The sequence below is a fragment of the Oratosquilla oratoria genome, chromosome 5 (genome assembly GCF_046742065.1).
Source record: "Oratosquilla oratoria isolate Oo_2021 chromosome 5, ASM4674206v1, whole genome shotgun sequence".
Classification (NCBI taxonomy): domain Eukaryota; kingdom Metazoa; phylum Arthropoda; class Malacostraca; order Stomatopoda; family Squillidae; genus Oratosquilla; species Oratosquilla oratoria.
This window is the reverse complement of record NC_134781.1, coordinates 46,126,604-46,147,878: the sequence shown is the minus strand read 5'-3', so window position 1 is coordinate 46,147,878 and position 21,275 is coordinate 46,126,604. Positions and strand designations below refer to the sequence as shown.

General features: G+C 35.6%; 1 protein-coding gene across 3 annotated transcripts in view; it reads left to right on the top strand.

Moving 5' to 3' along the window:
- LOC143025496 (putative Golgi apparatus membrane protein-like protein CG5021) overlaps positions 1-21,275 on the top strand; it is an 88,875-nt gene that overhangs the window by 45,927 nt on the left and 21,673 nt on the right. The window contains exons 4-5 of one of the 3 annotated variants that reach the window (XM_076185248.1): positions 1,435-1,514; positions 21,012-21,125. In XM_076185248.1, the coding sequence (XP_076041363.1) occupies positions 1,435-1,514; positions 21,012-21,125 (194 nt within the window). Of the gene's footprint in view, positions 1-1,434; positions 1,515-20,999; positions 21,126-21,275 lie in introns of all 3 variants that reach the window. The other 2 variants (XM_076185247.1, XM_076185249.1) reach the window with 2 other exon arrangements.

Below are 21,275 nucleotides of genomic sequence, written 5' to 3'. Positions count from 1 at the left end.
AAGACAGCTATAGAAGAGATTTGAAAAAGAACAGCTTTCCTCACAGAGTAATAGACAGTTGGAACAAATTAGATGAGAAAGTGGTGTGTGCAAAAACAATACATGAATTTAAAAATAGTTTAGATAAAATGAGATATGAAGACGGGACCCCACGAGCATAGCTCCCCTTCCCGTAAAATACAACTAGGTAAATACACGCACGCCCGCACACACGTACACATACATACGGTTCTCGGTATTTAATATGGAAAGTCAGCATACGCGGATTTGGTCATACGCGGTAATTTCAGGAACCTAACCCCCGCGTTATTTGAGGGACTCCTGTATTTTCTTCCACCTTTTCACATAAGAAGAGGTGACACCTAACAACTGCTCTTCTCATCTTAATGCTATAAGCCAGTGGCAAATGTCCTACACTAATATAACCCAGACAACAGTTCAGTATTGCTTTCTCAGAGATCAGCTGGAGGGCTTGGAGACTAGTGCCAGCTTCTTTGGGGCAGTAGGTTTTGAGTCACTGAAACTTAATGGGTTGTATGCTTTGACTAAGCCATCCTGGTGAATGAGACACTGTATAGGGGACTACAGGTACCCTCCATGTCCTAGGTCCTGATAGATTATCTACTAATAAACCCAAAATCTCCTGTAGGGTTTACTTAACCCTTACACATGTAACGGAAGACTGAGGCCTACTATACAAAGCAACAGTGGTTCAGCAAATGCTACATTTAAATGTAGCAAATCTAGAACCCTCACACACTAACCTTTAGTTTGCCACCTAGGTCAGGATATGCCCATTTATTCTGATTATGTTCATTAATCCCCTTAATGTTGACCAGACCATAGGTATGCCAAACTTTAGGCATTTTCTCTTACCATTAGGCAATTGCTGAAGGTGTTCAACACAAGTTTTACAGACAATGTGTGGAGCCCATATCTTATCTTGATCCCCTAGTTTTATTTTGAAATAGCTTAAGTATTCCCTTTTCACAAAATCTGATATGGATTTTCTCTGTCCTACAAATGTGTTTTCTCCACAAATGTAAGAACAAGAATCTGCATGATTCAAACACTTTCTTCATGAGAAAACCATGTTATTACCAGCAAATGATGAAAAAATAATAATGTTAAGTTAATATAAGAACATGGTAGAAATAGTTAAGAATACTGATGTCATGACAAAAAGCCAATAAATACCTTACAGCCTACTACTATACTAAGAATGATTCAATTCACATTGCTCAGTTTGTAAAAAATAAATAATAGAATTTATTTGGAGGAAGGTTTTACAGAGAGATTAAAAAAATCAATATCATCTTTGGCTGAACAAAACTACTGTTGTATGATGGTTAGTATAGTCATAGTATAGTGTATGATGTAACATTTTGTCCTGAATTTCACAAAACTGCACTTACAACCTTTGTCATTAAACAGGTCGCCTTATGGTGGGGTTGAGGTGGTGGAATTACATAGATGATGAAGGAAAGAGTCACTGGGTGTTTGAGGCTAAGAAGGTAAGTGCTTCACCTTGTGTATTGTCACTGATAATAATGGTCAAGATGAATAAAAGAGCAGACTGAAATTAAAGATTATAATAGAATTATGATTAAAAAATTATGAATGAAGTTTTACTGTATTTTATGGCATATTAGATACATGGGCACCACATTTGAGCAGGGCATATTTAGAAAAAAGTTTTTAGTGTCTTTAAGCATGTAATAATTAAAACAAGTTTGCATTACATTACAAAAGCACCAGCTGTGGCAGAAATACCGTACATGATTGCAGTGATAAACTCAGCTGGTTCTGATGAATGTTACCAGTATTTTGGCATGGTAGTTTTTTATTTTTGCAGTAAATAATAATGCAATCCTTTTCACAAATATATAAACATTTTCATATAGATAAAAAAGACTGTAATAATGATAATGCTGTTTGAGTACTTTTATTATTATTATTTACTATAATAATTTGTCCTAGGTCACTTTGTATGACGGATATATTTCTCTGTGGACTGAATGTTATGTATCATAGGCTTGTATTTTACCATTATTTTTATTCAGTAACATTTCTTCTGTACAGGTAGTTTCAAGCTGGCTATTGATAGGAGTGTGTTGAGATATATTTAGGTATGATTGATCAGCTGGTATCTATGAATGTCATTGCTATTTTGCTACAATAATTTTTTATTGAAGTAACAGTATTAATGCAGTCCTTTTCACTAATAAATTTATATACTATTCAAAATTTTGTATATATTAGAGAAAATTACTATAATAATGAAAATGTTTGAATATTATTATTATGGAATCAGGCTAGGTAGAGGTGATCTGGGATAAGATTATAGCTCACAAGGAGCAAGCATTGGAGATAAATTAGCCTATTGGAGGCCTCAACTTCACATGTAAGATACAGGGTGATTTTTTCAGCTAATATTTTGAGAAAAAGTGTCCTATATGCCATTAAATATGGTAATTGTGCATGGTGTGATTGTGCGATTGGACTCAGCTACCCTCTTATGAGGGTTAAGGGTCTTTAGTATGTGTATATGCACTCATGCATGCATATATATAAATATATATATATATATATATATATATATATATATATATATATATATATATATATATATATATATACACACACACACACACACACACACACACACACACACACACACACACTTCAGCGAATGGACGGCTTGGATGACGTTCTGAAGAAAACTGAAGTCTGTGGATCCCAACGCAAAGAGAAGTGCCTAGTGTTTTTGCAGGGTGGGGGGGAAATTGCTCGTGGAGTAGTGGGAAAGTAGGGAAAGAGGAAAAGGGGAGGGATTACTGAGGGAAATGGAAGGAAATGAGGAGGGAGTAGACTTGGCCCAGCCAGACAAGCGGAAGGTAAACAAACGACTGAGTGAGGATGACATGTCTAATAAAAATGTAAAGATTAGAAGTATAGAGAGGAGCAATACAGAAGAAAGTGACGAGAATATGTTCCAGGGATTTAAAGAGGGTGGGGGGGACACAACCCCCCCCCCCCCCCCCGACTGATAAGACTAGAGGAGAGAGTTGATAAGGTGATCGAGGACCTGGAGCGTAAGTTAGGTAACGTAGACTCCATTTTCCAGAGAATTGAAAGGTTGGAACAACTAGAGAAGGCTAACAGAAACTTAACTGAAGAAATAGAGGACCTAAAAAGACAGTTAGGAAATGTAAAGGAGGAGAATGAGAAATTGAAGAAGAATAGTAATGAAAACAGAGAGAAAATAGCTACAGAAGCTAAAAATTGGAGAATAACTCAAGAAGGGAATAAGGTTTCATTCACTGACATAGTCAAACAGCAATTGAAAGAACATAATGAAGACTCAGTTATTAAAGTGATGAGACAGAAGGAGAATATAGTAAGAGAATTAGCTGACAAAAAGAAATGTATAATTATATTAGGAATGGAAGAGAAACATAACCCAGATAGAACCGCAAGAATCAAGGAGGAAAATGAAAGAGTAAGCAGTTTATTAAAATTAGTCCAGGAAGATGAACCAGAAATTATAAAGGAAATTGAGGAAAAATTCAGACTCGGAAAATATAGTACAGATAAGACCAGACCAATTAAGATTAAATTCAGGTCACAAACAACGGCAGAGAAAATTCTATCCAAGACAGGGAAACTAGCAACAAATGATCAATATAAAAAGGTATGGATAAAAAGAGAAATGAATAAGGAGGAAAGAGAGGCAGAAAAGCAGAAAAGAATTGAAGCTAAGGCAAAAAACGAGGAAAGAACGGAGTCAGAGAAAGAGAGATTCTATTGGAGAGTAGTGAACATGAAAATAAAGCAGTTCGACATACTAAAGAAAAACATAAGGGAAACAGAGAATACAATGGAAGTGGCAGAAAACTAAGAGTGTCTTACACAAATATAGATGGATTGATAACAGGATTGAATGAACTGAATGATTATTTGAAAGAAAAAGAACCGGACATAATGGGAATTGTAGAAACAAAATTAAAAGGCCCACTACCACCCAACAGTGTAGGACATGATACATACAATTATTGGATTAGAAACAGAGAGACAAAGCAAGGGGGTGGAGTTATGTTCCTGACTAAGAAGGATATAAACGTGAAAGGTGTCATATATGGAAAGAATACAGTAGAGATGATTATGATAGAAGTGGAAGACCGAGATAAGAAGAGCAGAAAATTTGTGATCAATTATGTGCCTCCGAAAACAGCCTCATGGGAGGAGAGTGAACATAAAAGTATGTTAGAGGACACAAAGATAGCATTAACTAAAATAATGGAAGACGGAGGAAGAATAGTTATGATGGGCGACTTTAATTGCAAAGAAATCTGCTGGGAAGAAATGACAGTAAAGAGTGGTGATGACTCATGGGGAAATGCTCTACTTGAGATGATTACTGACCATTCAATGACACAATGGATACAAGAGAACACTAGGTATAGAAATGAAGAAGAACCATCGAGGCTAGACTTAATAATTACATCTGAACCTAGAATAGTGGACAAGATTGAATATAAAACACCAATAGGTAAAAGTGACCACATATTGATTGAACTGGAACTTAATGAAGAAAAATATATGAAAAGAAATGAACAATATAGAAAAGGAAGAATGATGTATGAAAAAACAAACTTTGATAAAATAAGAGAATTCTTCCAACAAGAAAACTGGGAAGAAATATACAAAGAAGAAACAACAGTGGAAGAGAAATGGAATATTTTGACAAAAATTTACAAAAAAGGAGTGGAAAAGTATGTCCCAAGACAAAAACAAGAAAAAGAATATGTAAAATGCTGGTACAACAAAAGTTGTAGGGAGTTAAAGGACAAAAGAGACAAAGCCTGGAACAGATGGAAAAAAGACAGAAGACCTGAAAAATGGAAAATATATACTGGTTATAGAAATGAATATGTACAAAAGTGCAGAGAGGAAAAAAGAAAATATGAAAAAGATGTTATAGAAAAGTGTAAAGATCAACCAAAACTATTCTACAGATTTGTAAACAATAAACTGAAAAACAAACAAGACTTAGAGAAATTAAGACAAGGAGGAGTTGAATACACTGAGGAAATGGAAATGGCAGAAATTATGAACAAACATTTTAAATCAGTGTTTACAAGGGAAAATATACAACCTGAAGAGATTGAGTGGAAGGAAAAAGTCCCCCCTATGGAAGAAATAGAAGTAACAAAGAATGAAATATTGACACACTTGGGTAATTTTGATGTCAGAAAATCGCATGGGCCAGATGAAATAGCAAACTGGATTCTGAAAGAATGCAGGAATGAACTGGCAGACAAAATACATAGCATAATAAGCAGTTCCTTAAAAGAAGGAAAAGTTCCAGAAGATTGGAAAAAAGCAAATATAGTACCTATATATAAAGGAGGAAATAAAGAAGAACCTACCAACTATAGACCAGTCTCTCTAACAAGTACAATAGCAAAAATATGTGAAAGAATTATCAAAAGTAGATGGGTAAAATACTTGGAAAAAAACAACGTACTAAATCCAAGGCAATTTGGATTCAGACAAGGACGATCATGTGTCACCAATTTAATATGTTTCTATTCAAGGCTAATAGATATAATACAAGAAAGAGATGGATGGGCTGATTGTGCATTTCTAGACCTAAAAAAAGCTTTTGACAAAGTACCACATAAGAAGTTGCTTAAGAAATTAGAATATGAAGGAGGAATACAAGGTAAATTGCTAAATTGGATGGAAGACTTTTTGCAAGAAAGAAAAATGAGAGTAGTGATAAGAGATCAGCACTCAAAATGGAATGAAGTAATAAGCGGTGTCCCGCAGGGAACAGTTCTGGCCCCAATAATGTTTGCTATATATATTAATGATATGGATGAAGGAATTGAAAGCTATATGAGCTTCTTTGCAGATGATGCAAAATTACTGAAAAGAGTGAAAACTGAAGAAGATTGTGAATCACTACAGGGAGATCTAAATAAAGTACAAGAATGGAGTAGGAAGTGGGAGATGGAGTTCAATACAAAAAAGTGTAGTATAATGGAATTTGGAAAAAGCAAAAACAGAATAACAGGATCATATAATTTGGGAGAAGAAGGAATAAAAAAAGTAGAAAATGAAAAGGACCTGGGAGTCATTGTTATGAATAATATGTCACCTGAGAAACATATAAATAAGATTTTTGGAGAAACTTATAATTTAATAAGAACAATCAAAGTGGCATTTACATACCTGGATGAAGAAATGGTGAGGAAAATCCTAATCACCCTGATAAGACCAAGATTGGAATATGCAGCAACGATATGGTCACCAAGTACAAAAAAATGTATAAAAAAACTTGAAAGAATACAAAGAGCAATTACAAAACTGGCACCAACACTCTCAAAACTATCATATGAAGAGAGACTACAAAAACTTAAACTACAGACACTAGAGCAAAGAAGAGAGAGAGGAGATTTGATAGCTATTTACAGAATCATGAAAGGCATAGAAATTACTGATAGAGAGAATCTGATAAAATGGGATGACAGAAATACAAGAGGACACGGAAAGAAAATAAAAAAAGACAGCTATAGAAGAGATTTTAAAAAGAACAGCTTTCCTCACAGAGCAATAGACAGTTGGAACAAGTTAGATGAGAAAGTGGTGTGTGCAAAAACAATACATGAATTTAAAAATAGTTTAGATAAAATGAGATATGAAGACGGGACCCCACGAGCATAGCTCCCCTTCCCGTAAAATACAACTAGGTAAATACAACTAGGTAAATACACACACACACACACACACACACACACACACACACACTTTCAACGAACGGACGGCTTGACGAACGCTCTGAAGAAAAGTGCAGATTGTGGATATCAACGCAAAGAGAAGTGCCTTTTTGTATTTGCAGGGGGGGGGAAATTGCTCGTGAGGCAGTAGGTAAGTAGGAAAAGAGGAGAAGGGGAGGGATTGCTGGGGAAATGGAAGGAAATGAGGATGTGGAGGACTTGGCCCAGGCAGACGGGCGTAAGGTCAACATGAAACGACCACCGGATGACGAAATGGCAAATAAAAATGTAAAGATTAGAAGTATAGAGAGGAGAAATACAGTAGAAAGTGACGAGAATATGTTCCAGGGATTTAAAGAGGGTGGGGGGGACACAACCCCCCCCCGACTGATAAGACTAGAGGAGAGAGTTGATAAGGTGATCGAGGACTTGGAACGTAAGTTAGGTAAGGTAGACTCCATCTTCCAGAGAATTGAAAGATTGGAACAACTAGAGAAGGCTAACAGAAACTTAACTGAAGAAGTAGAGGACCTAAAAAGACAGTTAGGAAATGTAAAGGAGGAGAATGAGAAATTGAAGAAGAATAGTAATGAAAACAGTGAGAAAATAGCTACAGAAGCTAAAAATTGGAGAATAACTCAAGAAGGGAATAAGGTTTCATTCACTGACATAGTCAAACAGCAATTGAAAGAACATAATGAAGACTCAGTTATTAAAGTGATGAGACAGAAGGAGAATATAGTAAGAGAATTAGCTGACAAAAAGAAATGTATAATTATATTAGGAATGGAAGAGAAACATAACCCAGATAGAACCGCAAGAATCAAGGAGGAAAATGAAAGGGTAAGCAGTTTATTAAAATTAGTCCAGGAAGATGAACCAGAAATTATAAAGGAAATTGAGGAAAAATTCAGACTCGGAAAATATAGTACAGATAAGACCAGACCAATTAAGATTAAATTCAGGTCACAAACAACGGCAGAGAAAATTCTATCCAAGACAGGGAAACTAGCAACAAATGATCAATATAAAAAGGTATGGATAAAAAGAGAAATGAATAAGGAGGAAAGAGAGGCAGAAAAGCAGAAAAGAATTGAAGCTAAGGCAAAAAACGAGGAAAGAACGGAGTCAGAGAAAGAGAGATTCTATTGGAGAGTAGTGAACATGAAAATAAAGCAGTTCGACATACTAAAGAAAAACATAAGGGAAACAGAGAACACAATGGAAGTGGCAGAAAACTAAGAGTGTCTTACACAAATATAGATGGATTGATAACAGGATTGAATGAACTGAATGATTATTTGAAAGAAAAAGAACCGGACATAATGGGAATTGTAGAAACAAAATTAAAAGGCCCACTACCACCCAACAGTGTAGGACATGATACATACAATTATTGGATTAGAAACAGAGAGAAAAAACAAGGGGGTGGAGTTATGTTCCTGACAAAGAAGGATATAAACGTGAAAGGTGTCATATATGGAAAGAATACAGTAGAGATGATTATGATAGAAGTGGAAGACCGAGATAAGAAGAGCAGAAAATTTGTGATCAATTATGTGCCTCCGAAAACAGCCTCATGGGAGGAGAGTGAACATAAAAGTATGTTAGAGGACACAAAGATAGCATTAACTAAAATAATGGAAGACGGAGGAAGAATAGTTATGATGGGCGACTTTAATTGCAAAGAAATCTGCTGGGAAGAAATGACAGTAAAGAGTGGTGATGACTCATGGGGAAATGCTCTACTTGAGATGATTACTGACCATTCAATGACACAATGGATACAAGAGAACACTAGGTATAGAAATGAAGAAGAACCATCGAGGCTAGACTTAATAATTACATCTGAACCTAGAATAGTGGACAAGATTGAATATAAAACACCAATAGGTAAAAGTGACCACATATTGATTGAACTGGAACTTAATGAAGAAAAATATATGAAAAGAAATGAACAATATAGAAAAGGAAGAATGATGTATGAAAAAACAAACTTTGATAAAATAAGAGAATTCTTCCAACAAGAAAACTGGGAAGAAATATACAAAGAAGAAACATCAGTGGAAGAGAAATGGAATATTTTGACAAAAATTTACAAAGAAGGAGTGGAAAAATATGTCCCAAGACAAAAACAAGAAAAAGAATATGTAAAATGCTGGTACAACAAAAGTTGTAGGGAGTTAAAAGACAAAAGAGACAAAGCCTGGACCGGATGGAAAAAAGACAGAAGACCTGAAAAATGGAAAATATATACTGGTTATAGAAATGAATATGTACAAAAGTGCAGAGAGGAAAAAAGAAAATATGAAAAAGATGTTATAGAAAAGTGTAAAGATCAACCAAAACTATTCTACAGATTTGTAAACAATAAACTGAAAAACAAACAAGACTTGGAGAAATTAAGACAAGGAGGAGTTGAATACACTGAGGAAATGGAAATGGCAGAAATTATGAACAAACATTTTAAATCAGTGTTTACAAGGGAAAATATACAACCTGAAGAGATTGAGTGGAAGGAAAAAGTCCCCCCTATGGAAGAAATAGAAGTAACGAAGAATGAAATATTGACACACTTGGGTAATTTTGATGTCAGAAAATCGCATGGGCCAGATGAAATAGCAAACTGGATTCTGAAAGAATGTAGGAATGAACTGGCAGACAAAATACATAGCATAATAAGCAGTTCCTTAAAAGAAGGAAAAGTTCCAGAAGATTGGAAAAAAGCAAATATAGTACCTATATATAAAGGAGGAAATAAAGAAAACCTACCAACTATAGACCAGTCTCTCTAACAAGTACAATAGCAAAAATATGTGAAAGAATTATCAAAAGTAGATGGGTAAAATACTTGGAAAAAAACAACGTACTAAATCCAAGGCAATTTGGATTCAGACAAGGACGATCATGCGTCACCAATTTAATATGTTTCTATTCAAGACTAATAGATATAATACAAGAAAGAGATGGATGGGCTGATTGTGCATTTCTAGACCTAAAAAAAGCTTTTGACAAAGTACCACATAAGAAGTTGCTTAAGAAATTAGAATATGAAGGAGGAATACAAGGTAAATTGCTAAATTGGATGGAAGACTTTTTGCAAGAAAGAAAAATGAGAGTAGTGATAAGAGATCAGCACTCAAAATGGAATGAAGTAATAAGCGGTGTCCCGCAGGGAACAGTTCTGGCCCCAATAATGTTTGCTATATATATTAATGATATGGATGAAGGAATTGAAAGCTATATGAGCTTCTTTGCAGATGATGCAAAATTACTGAAAAGAGTGAAAACTGAAGAGGATTGTGAATCACTACAGAGAGATCTAAATAAAGTACAAGAATGGAGTAGGAAGTGGGAGATGGAGTTCAATACAAAAAAGTGTAGTATAATGGAATTTGGAAAAAGCAAAAACAGAATAACAGGATCATATAATTTGGGAGAAGAAGGAATAAAAAGAGTAGAAAATGAGAGGGACCTGGGAGTCATTGTTATGAATAATATGTCACCTGAGAAACATATAAATAAGATTTTTGGAGAAACTTATAATTTAATAAGAACAATCAAAGTGGCATTTACATACCTGGATGAAGAAATGGTGAGGAAAATCCTAATCACCCTGATAAGACCAAGATTGGAATATGCAGCAACGATATGGTCACCAAGTACAAAAAAATGTATAAAAAAACTTGAAAGAATACAAAGAGCAATTACTAAACTGGCACCAACACTCTCAAAACTATCATATGAAGAGAGACTACAAAAACTTAAACTACAGACACTAGAGCAAAGAAGAGAGAGAGGAGATTTGATAGCTATTTACAGAATCATGAAAGGCATAGAAATTACTGATAGAGAGAATCTGATAAAATGGGATGACAGAAATACAAGAGGACACGGAAAGAAAATAAAAAAAGACAACTATAGAAGAGATTTGAAAAAGAACAGCTTTCCTCACAGAGCAATAGACAGTTGGAACAAGTTAGATGAGAAAGTGGTGTGTGCAAAAACAATACATGAATTTAAAAATAGTTTAGATAAAATGAGATATGAAGACGGGACCTCACGAGCATAGCTCCCCTTCCCGTAAAATACAACTAGGTAAATACAACTAGGTAAATACACACACACAGAAGATTTAGAGATGGCCGAAGTCATGAACAATCACTTTAAATCTGTTTTCACCAGAGAAAATACCAAATTGTGACATAGATAAAAACAAGAAATCTCCCCTCATGAATGAGTTTACAGCATCACTAAAGGAAATATCAGAACATTTATCAAGGCTGGATGTCAGAAAATCACATGGCCCGGACGGTATTGCAAATTGGATTCTAAAGGAGTGCAAAGAAGAACTAACAGACAAAATACACATCTTAATAAACAGCTCACTCAAAGAAGGAAAGATACCCGAGGACTGGAAAAACGCTAACATTGTACCAATACACAAAGGAGGAAACAAAGAAGAACCCACCAACTATAGGCCAGTATCACTAACAAGCACCATAGCCAAAATTTGTGAGAAAATAATCAAGAATAGATGGGTAAAACATCTGGAAGACAATGACATATTAAACCCAAGACAATTCGGATTCAGACAAGGAAGATCATGCTCCACAAACTTAATATGCTTTTACTCAAGACTAATAGACATAGTGCAAGAAAGAAATGGATGGGCTGATTGTGCATTCCTAGACTTGCAAAAAGCCTTTGACAAAGTACCACACAGAAAACTACTAGAAAAACTGGAACACATAGGAGGAATACAGGGAAACCTACTAAAATGGATAGAGGACTTTCTGACTGGTAGAAAGATGAGAGTAGTGCTCAGAGAAAAATATTCAGACTGGAAAGAGGTGATCAGTGGAGTACCGCAATGATCTGTGCTGGCACCAATAATGTTTGCTATCTATATGAATGACATGGATGAGGACGTGAACTGCTACATGAGCTTCTTTGCCGATGACGCCAAACTGCTAAGGAAAATAGAAACTGATGAGGACTGTGAAGCACTGCAAGAAGACCTAAATAGGGTATGGAACTGGAGTCAGAAATGGGAAGTGGACTTTAATACTAAGAAGTGTAGCATAATGGAGTTTGGAAAAAGCAAAAACAGAATATCAGGAAAATATACAATTGGAACCAAAGAAGTAAAGAAAGTAGGATCCGAAAAAGATTTGGGAGTAATTATCACGAACGACTTGTCCTATGATATACAGATTAACAAAATTGTCGGGGAGACTTACAACTTGCTAAGATCAATAAAAGTGGCGTTTACATACTTGGACGAAGACATGATGAAAAAAATATTGGTTACATTGATAAGGCCTAGATTAGAGTATGCAGCGACATTGTGGTCCCCCAGTACCAAAAAGAATATAAAGAAAATAGAAAGAATCCAAAGAGCAGCTACAAAAATGGCACCTGCACTTGCAAACCTATCATACGAGGAGAGATTGGCTAAACTGGAGTTACCGACACTGGAGCAAAGAAGAGAGAGAGGTGACCTATTGACCATCTACAGAATCATGAAAGGCACAGAGGTACTCGATAGTGAGAACTTACTTAACTGGGACAAAAGAAACACAAGAGGACATGGAAAGAAAATAAAAAAACATAGCTATAGAAGAGAACTGAAGAAAAACAGTTTTCCTCATAGAGTTTTGGACACTTGGAACAAACTGGACAATGAAATAGTATGCGCAAAAACCATTCATGAGTTTAAAAACAAACTAGACACTGCAAGATACAAAGGCGGGACATCACGAGCATAGCTCCCCTTCCCGCAAAATACAACTAGGTAAATACAACTAGGTAAAATACACACACACACACACACACACACACACACACACACACACACACACACACACACACACAACTTGCTAAGATCAATAAAAGTGGCGTTTACATACTTGGACGAAGACATGATAAAAAAAATATTGATTACATTGATAAGGCCTAGATTAGAGTATGCGGCGACATTGTGGTCCCCCAGTACCAAAAAGAATATAAAGAAAATAGAAAGAATCCAAAGAGCAGCTACAAAAATGGCACCTGCACTTGCAAACCTATCATACGAGGAGAGATTGGCTAAACTGGAGTTACCGACACTGGAGCAAAGAAGAGAGAGAGGTGACCTATTGACCATCTACAGAATCATGAGAGGCACAGAGGTACTCGATAGAGAGAACTTACTTAACTGGGACAAAAGAAACACAAGAGGACATGGAAAGAAAATAAAAAAACATTGCTATAGAAGAGAACTGAAGAAAAACAGTTTTCCTCATAGAGTTTTGGACACTTGGAACAAACTGGACAATGAAATAATATGCGCAAAAACCATTCAGGAGTTTAAAAACAAACTAGACACTGCGAGATACAAAGGCGGGACATCACGAGCATAGCTCCCCTTCCCGCAAAATACAACTAGGTAAATACAACTAGGTAAATAAATACACACACACACATGCCGACCATGGAACCAACAACACCTTTGTCGCTGGGCCCCAAAGAAGTGGATAAACAACAAAAAAGGAAACCTGGTTTGTATTGTATGGGAGGGGAGAAATCATGGGTGTCCGAAATGATATCTCTGCAGTGCTAGTTAAATGTATTAAGACGTAATTAGGAAAAAAAATGAAGGAAAATAACGTAAAGGCTGACTCGAATGACAACTTCAAACCAGAGCCAGCTAGTGACGCCATGCTGAACCACGATGTAAACAATCTTTGCGTGTCTCCTGCGACCACGAGGGAATATCACGACGATGGTTTTTTAGTATTCAGTAAATACGAAAGAAGGAGTTTAAGTTGAATCTTAACCTCTTCACTCCAGGACACATCGCACGTCTGGCAGCATTAGCTGCCTGACGTGCAATGTTGCGTCATAATAATCGCATTATAAAAAATAAAGTCAGTGCTCAATTGTTCATTCTCTTTCACCCGTGTATTTTGATAACCATAGAAAATTAATGAAGCCAGTTTAGAGAGAATTGAAATTACATAGGTACAACTAAAATAGATATAATCAAGATGGCGACGTCGGCATCATCGAGTACCCACTTGCTCCTCATGCCGCCTACGTAGGCGTCACCGGATGGAAGTGGTTAAAGATAGAGAGGGAAATGAGCAAAAATAGGATATGGTGGGAGAATGAAATTAAAGACTTAAGGAATGAAATCGTTGGACTAATGGATTGCTTAGCACAAGCAAACATTGAAATTTCTGACCTGAGGAAAACTAACTTGGATCTAAGAAACAAGATTAAGGAAATGAAAAATTATATAAGAGAGCTGAAGAGTGAAAATGAAAAAAGAGAATTAATGATACTACCAATAGCGACAACTTAAAAAAAAGAGGTAAACAACAAAATACAAGAAATGACTGAAAAAATCAAATAGAACATAGGTGAGGAAAGTATCCAAAAGATTAAGAAATGTAAGGAAAACATTGAAAATAGAGATTGTTTTCAAGGAAATAGTCCAACAACAAGTGCAGGAAAATGCAAAAGACATAATTATCCAAACGATTAATGAAAAAGCAAATTGGGTCAGAGACACAGTGGATAGGAAAAAATGTATTGTGGTACATGGACTAAGAGAAAAACATGGTCTGGCGAGGTACGTGAGAGAAAAAGAAAAAGAGATGGCAATAGCAATCCTAAAAGAAATTCAGGATGGAGCCCAAGATGCATGGAAAGATTTAGATGATGCATATAGGATTGGCCACTATTCTAAAGATAGAAATTGACCCCTAAAGATAAAACTAAGATCACAAATGGTGGTAGAAGACATATTGGAAAAAGTAGGTAATTTGGCAAGGAGTGAAAAGTACAATAAGATATGGATAAAAAGAGAAATGAATATTGAGTGATTAGAAAAAAAGACACTAAGAGATGAAGCAAAGGAAAAAAATGCAAAGAGAACGGAGACGGAAAGCAAGGAATTCTATCGGAGAGTAATCGACATGAGACTGAGGAAATGGCATATCAGAATGGGCAAACAAAAGACAGAAAAAAAATTGAAAAAAAAACAAAAAACAAATTGAGAGCGGCCGATACCAACATCGACGGATTAATCACAGGACTGAATGAACTTAATGATTACCTGCTAGAAGAAAAACCTGACGTAATGGGAATTGTGGAGAGCAAACTAAGGGGTGAAATACCATCCATCGATGTTGGACATGGACTGTACAATTACTGGATTAACCACTTCACTACAGGACTTAAATCTCGCGGGCAGCAGCCAATGCCAGCCGTACGACGTGTCGTAATAATACTCGCATCATAAAATATAGTCACGGCTTATATTGATCGCTCTCTCTTTCACCCATGAATTTTGAAAACCACAGAGAATGGGATTAAGAGCAGATTAGGGAGAATGTAAAAACACAGACACCGATATGGCAGCGTCGCGAATCCACTTGCTCCTCATGACGCCTACGTGTGCGGCACCGTATGGAAGGGGTTAAAAACAGAGACAAGAAACAGAGACAAGAAATCATGTTCTTGGCCAAGAAAAAATTGAATGTGACAAAAATTGCGGAGGGCAGAGGTAATGTAGAAGTGATCATGATGAAAGTCAAAGACAAGAACATGAAAAGTAGAAAGTTTGTGGTGACTTATGTGCCCCCAAAAACGAACGCTTGGAAAGAGAACGAGCATACTAAAATGCTAGAAGATACAAGGCAATCATTGAATGAGATACTAATGGACAGGGGTAATCTGGTAATTATGGGGGACTTCAGTTGCAAAGAAATTTGGTGGGAGAACATGACAGTGAGAGGAGGGGAAGACTTGTGGGGTAATGTACTACTGGACATGACCATGGAATATACAATGACTCAGTGGGTCAGTGAAACATCAGATACAGAAATAATGAGGAGCCATCAAAACTAGATTTGATATTTACAACAGAACCTGAAATTGTGGATAAAATCCAATACAAGACAACAATTGGAAAGAGTGACCATATACTCATCGAGACTGAACTAAAGGAAAAAATATACATGGAGAGAAATGAAAATCATAGGAAAGGAAGATTGATGTAAAACAAAATGGACTTTGGGAAACTAAAGAAATTATTCCAGAATGCAAACTGGGAAAAATTTTACATGGAGACAAAAGTAGAAGAGAAATGGGATATCTTGATGGATAATTACAATGAAGGGGTGAATAGGCATGTACCAAGACAGAAGCTAGAGTGTACATTAAATGCTGGTTCAACAAAAGATGCAGTGAGGCAAAAGATAGAAGGGACAGAGCTTGGAAAAGATGGAGAAAAGATAAAAAAAAAAACTGGAAAATGGCAAATATAAACTATAAAAATGAGTATGTTAAAGTGAGAAGAGAGGAGAAAAGGAACCATGAAAAAGATATTATAGATAAATGCAAAGAACAACCCAAGCTATTCTATCGATACGTGAATGTAAACTTAAAAACAAACAGGAAATGGTGAAACTACACCAAGGGAATATAGAATACACAAAAGAATTAGAAATGGCCAAAGTCATGAATAATCACTTCAAATCTGTTTTCACTAGAGAGAAAGCACAATATTGGGATGAAGGAAATGAAAGGTGATCTCCCCCCATAAGCGAGATGATAATAACACAAAAAGAAATAATGGAACATCTATCAAACCTTGACGTCAGGAAATCACATGGCCCGGATGGAATTGCAAATTGGATTCTAAAATAATGGAAAGAACTAATGGACAATATATAACAAAAGTTGCTCACGTAAAGAAGGAAAAATATCAAAAGACAGAAAAATGCTAACATTGTACCAATATATAAAGGAGGAAACAAGGAAGAACCAACTAACTATAGACTGGTCTCATTAACAAGCACTATAGCCAAAATTTGTGAGAAAATCATCAAGAATAGATGGGTAAAACACCTGGAAGACAATAACATAATAAAACCAAAACAATTTGGGTTCAGACAAGGAAGATCATGCACCACAAACTTAATATGTTTCTACTCAAGATTAATAGACATAGTGAAAGGAAGGAATGGGCTGATTGTGCCTTCCGTGACTTACAAAAAGCTTTTGACAAAGTACCACACAAAAAATGATTAAAAAAACTGGAACATATAGGAGGGATACAAAGGAACCTACTAAAATGGATGGAGGACTTCCTGATTGGTAGAAAGATGAGAGTAGTGCTCAGAGAAAAATATTCAGGTTGGAAAGAGGTGATTAGTGGAGTACCGCAAGGATCTGTATTGGCCCCAATAATGTTTGCTATTTATGTGAATGACATGGATGATGATGTGCAGTGTTACATGAGCTTCTTTGCAGATGATGCTAAACTGTTAAGGAAAGTAAAAATTGAAACGGATTGTGAATCACTACAGGAAGACCTGAATGAGGTATGGAACTGGAGTCAGAAATGGGAAGTGGACTTCAACATTAAGAAGTGTAGCATAATGGAGTTTGGAAAAAGTAAAAATAGAAAAACAGGACAATATAAATTTGGGATTAAGGAGGTAAAGAAAGTGGGATACGAAAAAGTTTTAGGTGTAATTATCTCAAACGACTTGTCTTATGATAAACAGATGAACAAAATTGTCGGAGAATCCTATAACTTGCTAAGATCAATAAAAGTGGCATTTACATATTTGGATGAATAATGGATTAAAAATATATTGGTCACACTGATAAGGCCTAGAGTAGAATATGTGGTGACATTGTGGTCACCCATTACCAAAAAGAGTATAAAGAAAATAGAAAGAATCCAGAGAGCAGCCACAAAAATGGCCCCTGCACTTGCAAACTTGTCATATGAGGAGAGACTGGCTAAACTAGAGTTACCGACTCTGGAGCAGAGACAGAGGGGACTTACTGACCATCTACAGAATCATGAAGGGCACAGAAATACTTGATAGAGAGGACTTGTTAAACTGGGACAAGAGAAACACAAGAGGACATGGAAAGAAAATAAAAAAACATAGTTATTGAAGAGATCTGAAGAAAAGCAGTTTTCCACATAGAGTGGTGGACACTTGGAACAAACTGGACGAAAAAATAGTGTGTGCAAAAACCATTCATGAATTTAAGAGCAAACGAGACACTGCAAGATACAAAGGCGGGACACCACGAGCATACCTCCCCTTCCCATAAAATACAAATAGGTAAATACAACTAGGTAAATACACACATTGGGACATGGTGAATTTTATGCATTGTAATCTATAGCATTAAAGAGAAGCATGATGTTCCTAGATATCAGAGGGAAAAGGAGGAGAAAGGGATGGCTAAGGAAATTCTGAAAGAATTACAAGCAGAAGAACAGGGTTTAGATAGGGAAATATAGAAGACTTATGAAATGGATAGATACTCTAAAGAAGAACAATACAGGCCATTGAAAGTAAAGCTTAGATCACAAACAATTGCAGAGGAAGTACTATCCAGAACAACAAAATTAGCAAATAGTGAACAATACAAAAATATATGGATAAAAAAAGAAATGAGTGAAGAAGAAAAAGAAAAAGAACTTAGAAACGAAGCGAATGAAAAAAGTGAAAAAAGAACTGAAACTGATAAGAACAATTTTTTTTGGCGAGTGGTGGACCTGAGGCTGAGAAAATGGTACACAGTATAAGGAAAAAGGAAACAAAGCAGGCAGAAAAAGATGAGAAAGGAAATTAAAAATAGCTTACATCAATATAGATGGAATAATTTCAGGAATGAATGAATTAAATGATTATCTGGCCATAGAAAAACCAGACATAATGGGAATAGTGGAAACTTAAATTAAAGTGTACTCTACCACCCAACACTGGGACAAGGTTTATACAGTTGTTGGAGGAAGAATAGAAAGGATAAACAGGGTGGCAGAGTATTAATTTTGACTAATAAAGATTTAAATGTAACAAAAATCACTGAAGGAATTAATAATGTGGAATCAGTTATGATACAAATTGAAAGCAAATATATGAAGAGTAGGAAATTTGTAGTGGTGTATGTGCCCCCAGAACACAGTCCTGGACAGAAAGTGATCATTCCAAAATATTAGAAGATACAAAATATGAATTAACTAATATACTGAAGGACAGAGGAAATATAGTAATAATGGGTGAATTTAATCCAAAAGAAATATGTTGGCAGTAAATGACAGTGAAGGGTGGAGAGGAACTCTGGGGCAGTGTCCTGCTTAACATGACCATTGAATACACAATGACTCAGTGGATAAGGGAAAATACCAGATACAGAGGTAGTGAAGAACCATCAAGGCTGGATTTGATATGACAGAGCCTGAAAAATTTGACAAAATTGATCACAAAACTCTGATAGGAAAGAGTGACCATGTACTAATAGAATTTGAGTTGAAAGAGCAGATGGATCAAAGTAGAAATGAAAAACATAGAATAGAAGACTAATGTACAACAACAACAAAATTGAGAAACTCAAAAAATCCCTTCACAACACTAAGTGGGAAAAATTCCCTAAATGAAGAAACAGGAATGGAAGAGAAATGGAATATAATAAAAGAAATTTATAATGAGGGAGTGAATAAGTATGTACCACAACAAAAAAGGAAAGAACATACATAAAAAGCTGGTACAACAAAAAATGTAGTGAGGCTAAAGATAAAAGAGACAAAGCTTGGAAGAAATTAAAAAATACAAGAACACAAGCAAATGGCAAATGTACATCAAACTAAGAAATGATTATGTAAAAATACACAGAGATGAAAAGAGAAACTACAAAAGAAAAAATAATAGAAAAATGCAAGGAAAAACCCTAACTATTTTACAGGTATGTGAATGGCAAACTGAAGAATAAATGAGAAATAGAAAAGCTGTGCCAGGGTAAATACAAATATACAGAAGAACTGGAAATGGCTGAAATTATGAACAACCACTTCAAATCAGTAATTACAATAGAAAACTCGCCTAACTGTAAGGAAACAGAGAGATACCCTCAATGAAAGAAATAATTGTAACACAGAAGGAAATCAGCGACCAAGTCAAAGCCCTTGATGTCAGAAAATTACATGTTCCAGACAGGATTGCAAATTAGATACTGAAAGAATGCATGGAGGAATTAACAGATAAAATATACATTATAATTAAATTCTCACTTCAAGAAGGAAAGGTGCCACAGGACTGGAAGAATGCAAACATTGTACTGATTTATAAGGGAGGAAACAAGGAAGATCCATCAAATTACAGACTGGTCTCCCTGACAAGCACAGTAGCAAATATTTGTGAAAAGGTCATCAAAAATAGATGGGTTAAATATCTGGAAGAAAAAACCATTCTGATTCCAAATCACTTTGGATTCAGACAAGGAAGATCGTGTACAACAAACTTGATCTGCTTCTACTCGAGATTAATAGATATAATACAAGAGAGAGATGGTTGGGTAGACTGTGCCTTTCTGGACCTACAAAAGGCATTTGATAAGGTACCACACAAGAAACTAATAAGGAAAATAGAGTCAATAGGTGGCATCAGAGGAAAATTATTGGAATGGATGGAAGACTTCCTGACTGGGAGGAAAATGAGAGTAGTAATTAGAGATAAATTCTCAAATTGGGAAGAAATGAAAAGTGGAGTCCCACAGGGATTAGTACTGAGGGCTTTAAGAGGTCATGAGAATGAATTAAGAAAGACTACATGTCAAAAGGATGTGAAGAAATACAATTTTCCTCATAGGTATATAAATACTTGGAATAGCTTAGGTGTTATAGCCCAAGCTCAAATAATATATGAATTCAAATTAAATATGATGATTGAAAATTAAGAATATAAACCAAGTTGGAACTGAATATGAATTTGAGGCTAGATATAGTAAATTGGAGAGTAGAAGATGGGGCCTCCATGAGTGTTGCTCCTTTCCTGTGTACCACAATTAGGTGAATACTCACACACACACACACACACACACACATACACACACACATACTATATGTTTGAATTGCATATACATATCCACATGTCTAGATGTTTTTCATACATTTCTTGTTACTTTTCAGTTATAAATATACTAAATGCAAAAAGTTGCATACAATTTAGTATAATTCTTTCTACAAGAGTAATCTGTACTTATTTGTTAATTTATCTTGAGTTTGAAGAATTACAGTTGGAAGATTGTCAAAGATAAAGAAGTCTTATCCAGATTTTGCCTTTGTAAATAAATAAATCATGGATAATAAGCCAGAAAATCATCTTAGGAGTGAAATGAATACTATATCTGACCTAGGGTGACCTTCAGGGTCGTGTGTCAGCAACGGAGGTGCAGATCTTCTGGGTAGCATTGATTGTCACTCCAGTTGTGTGGGGAGTCTTCCTTTTCATTGCGCTGTTCTCATTCAAACCTCGGTGGTTTGTAAGTATTTGTGGTGTATTTTTGTATTTTTTCCCCTCAGTATAATATTTTATGTGTGAAATTCCTATATTTTGTGTTGCATTATTGTAAAATGTATGAAATTAATTTTTTCTAGACAGATGATATAGAATGAATATTTATCTTGTACAT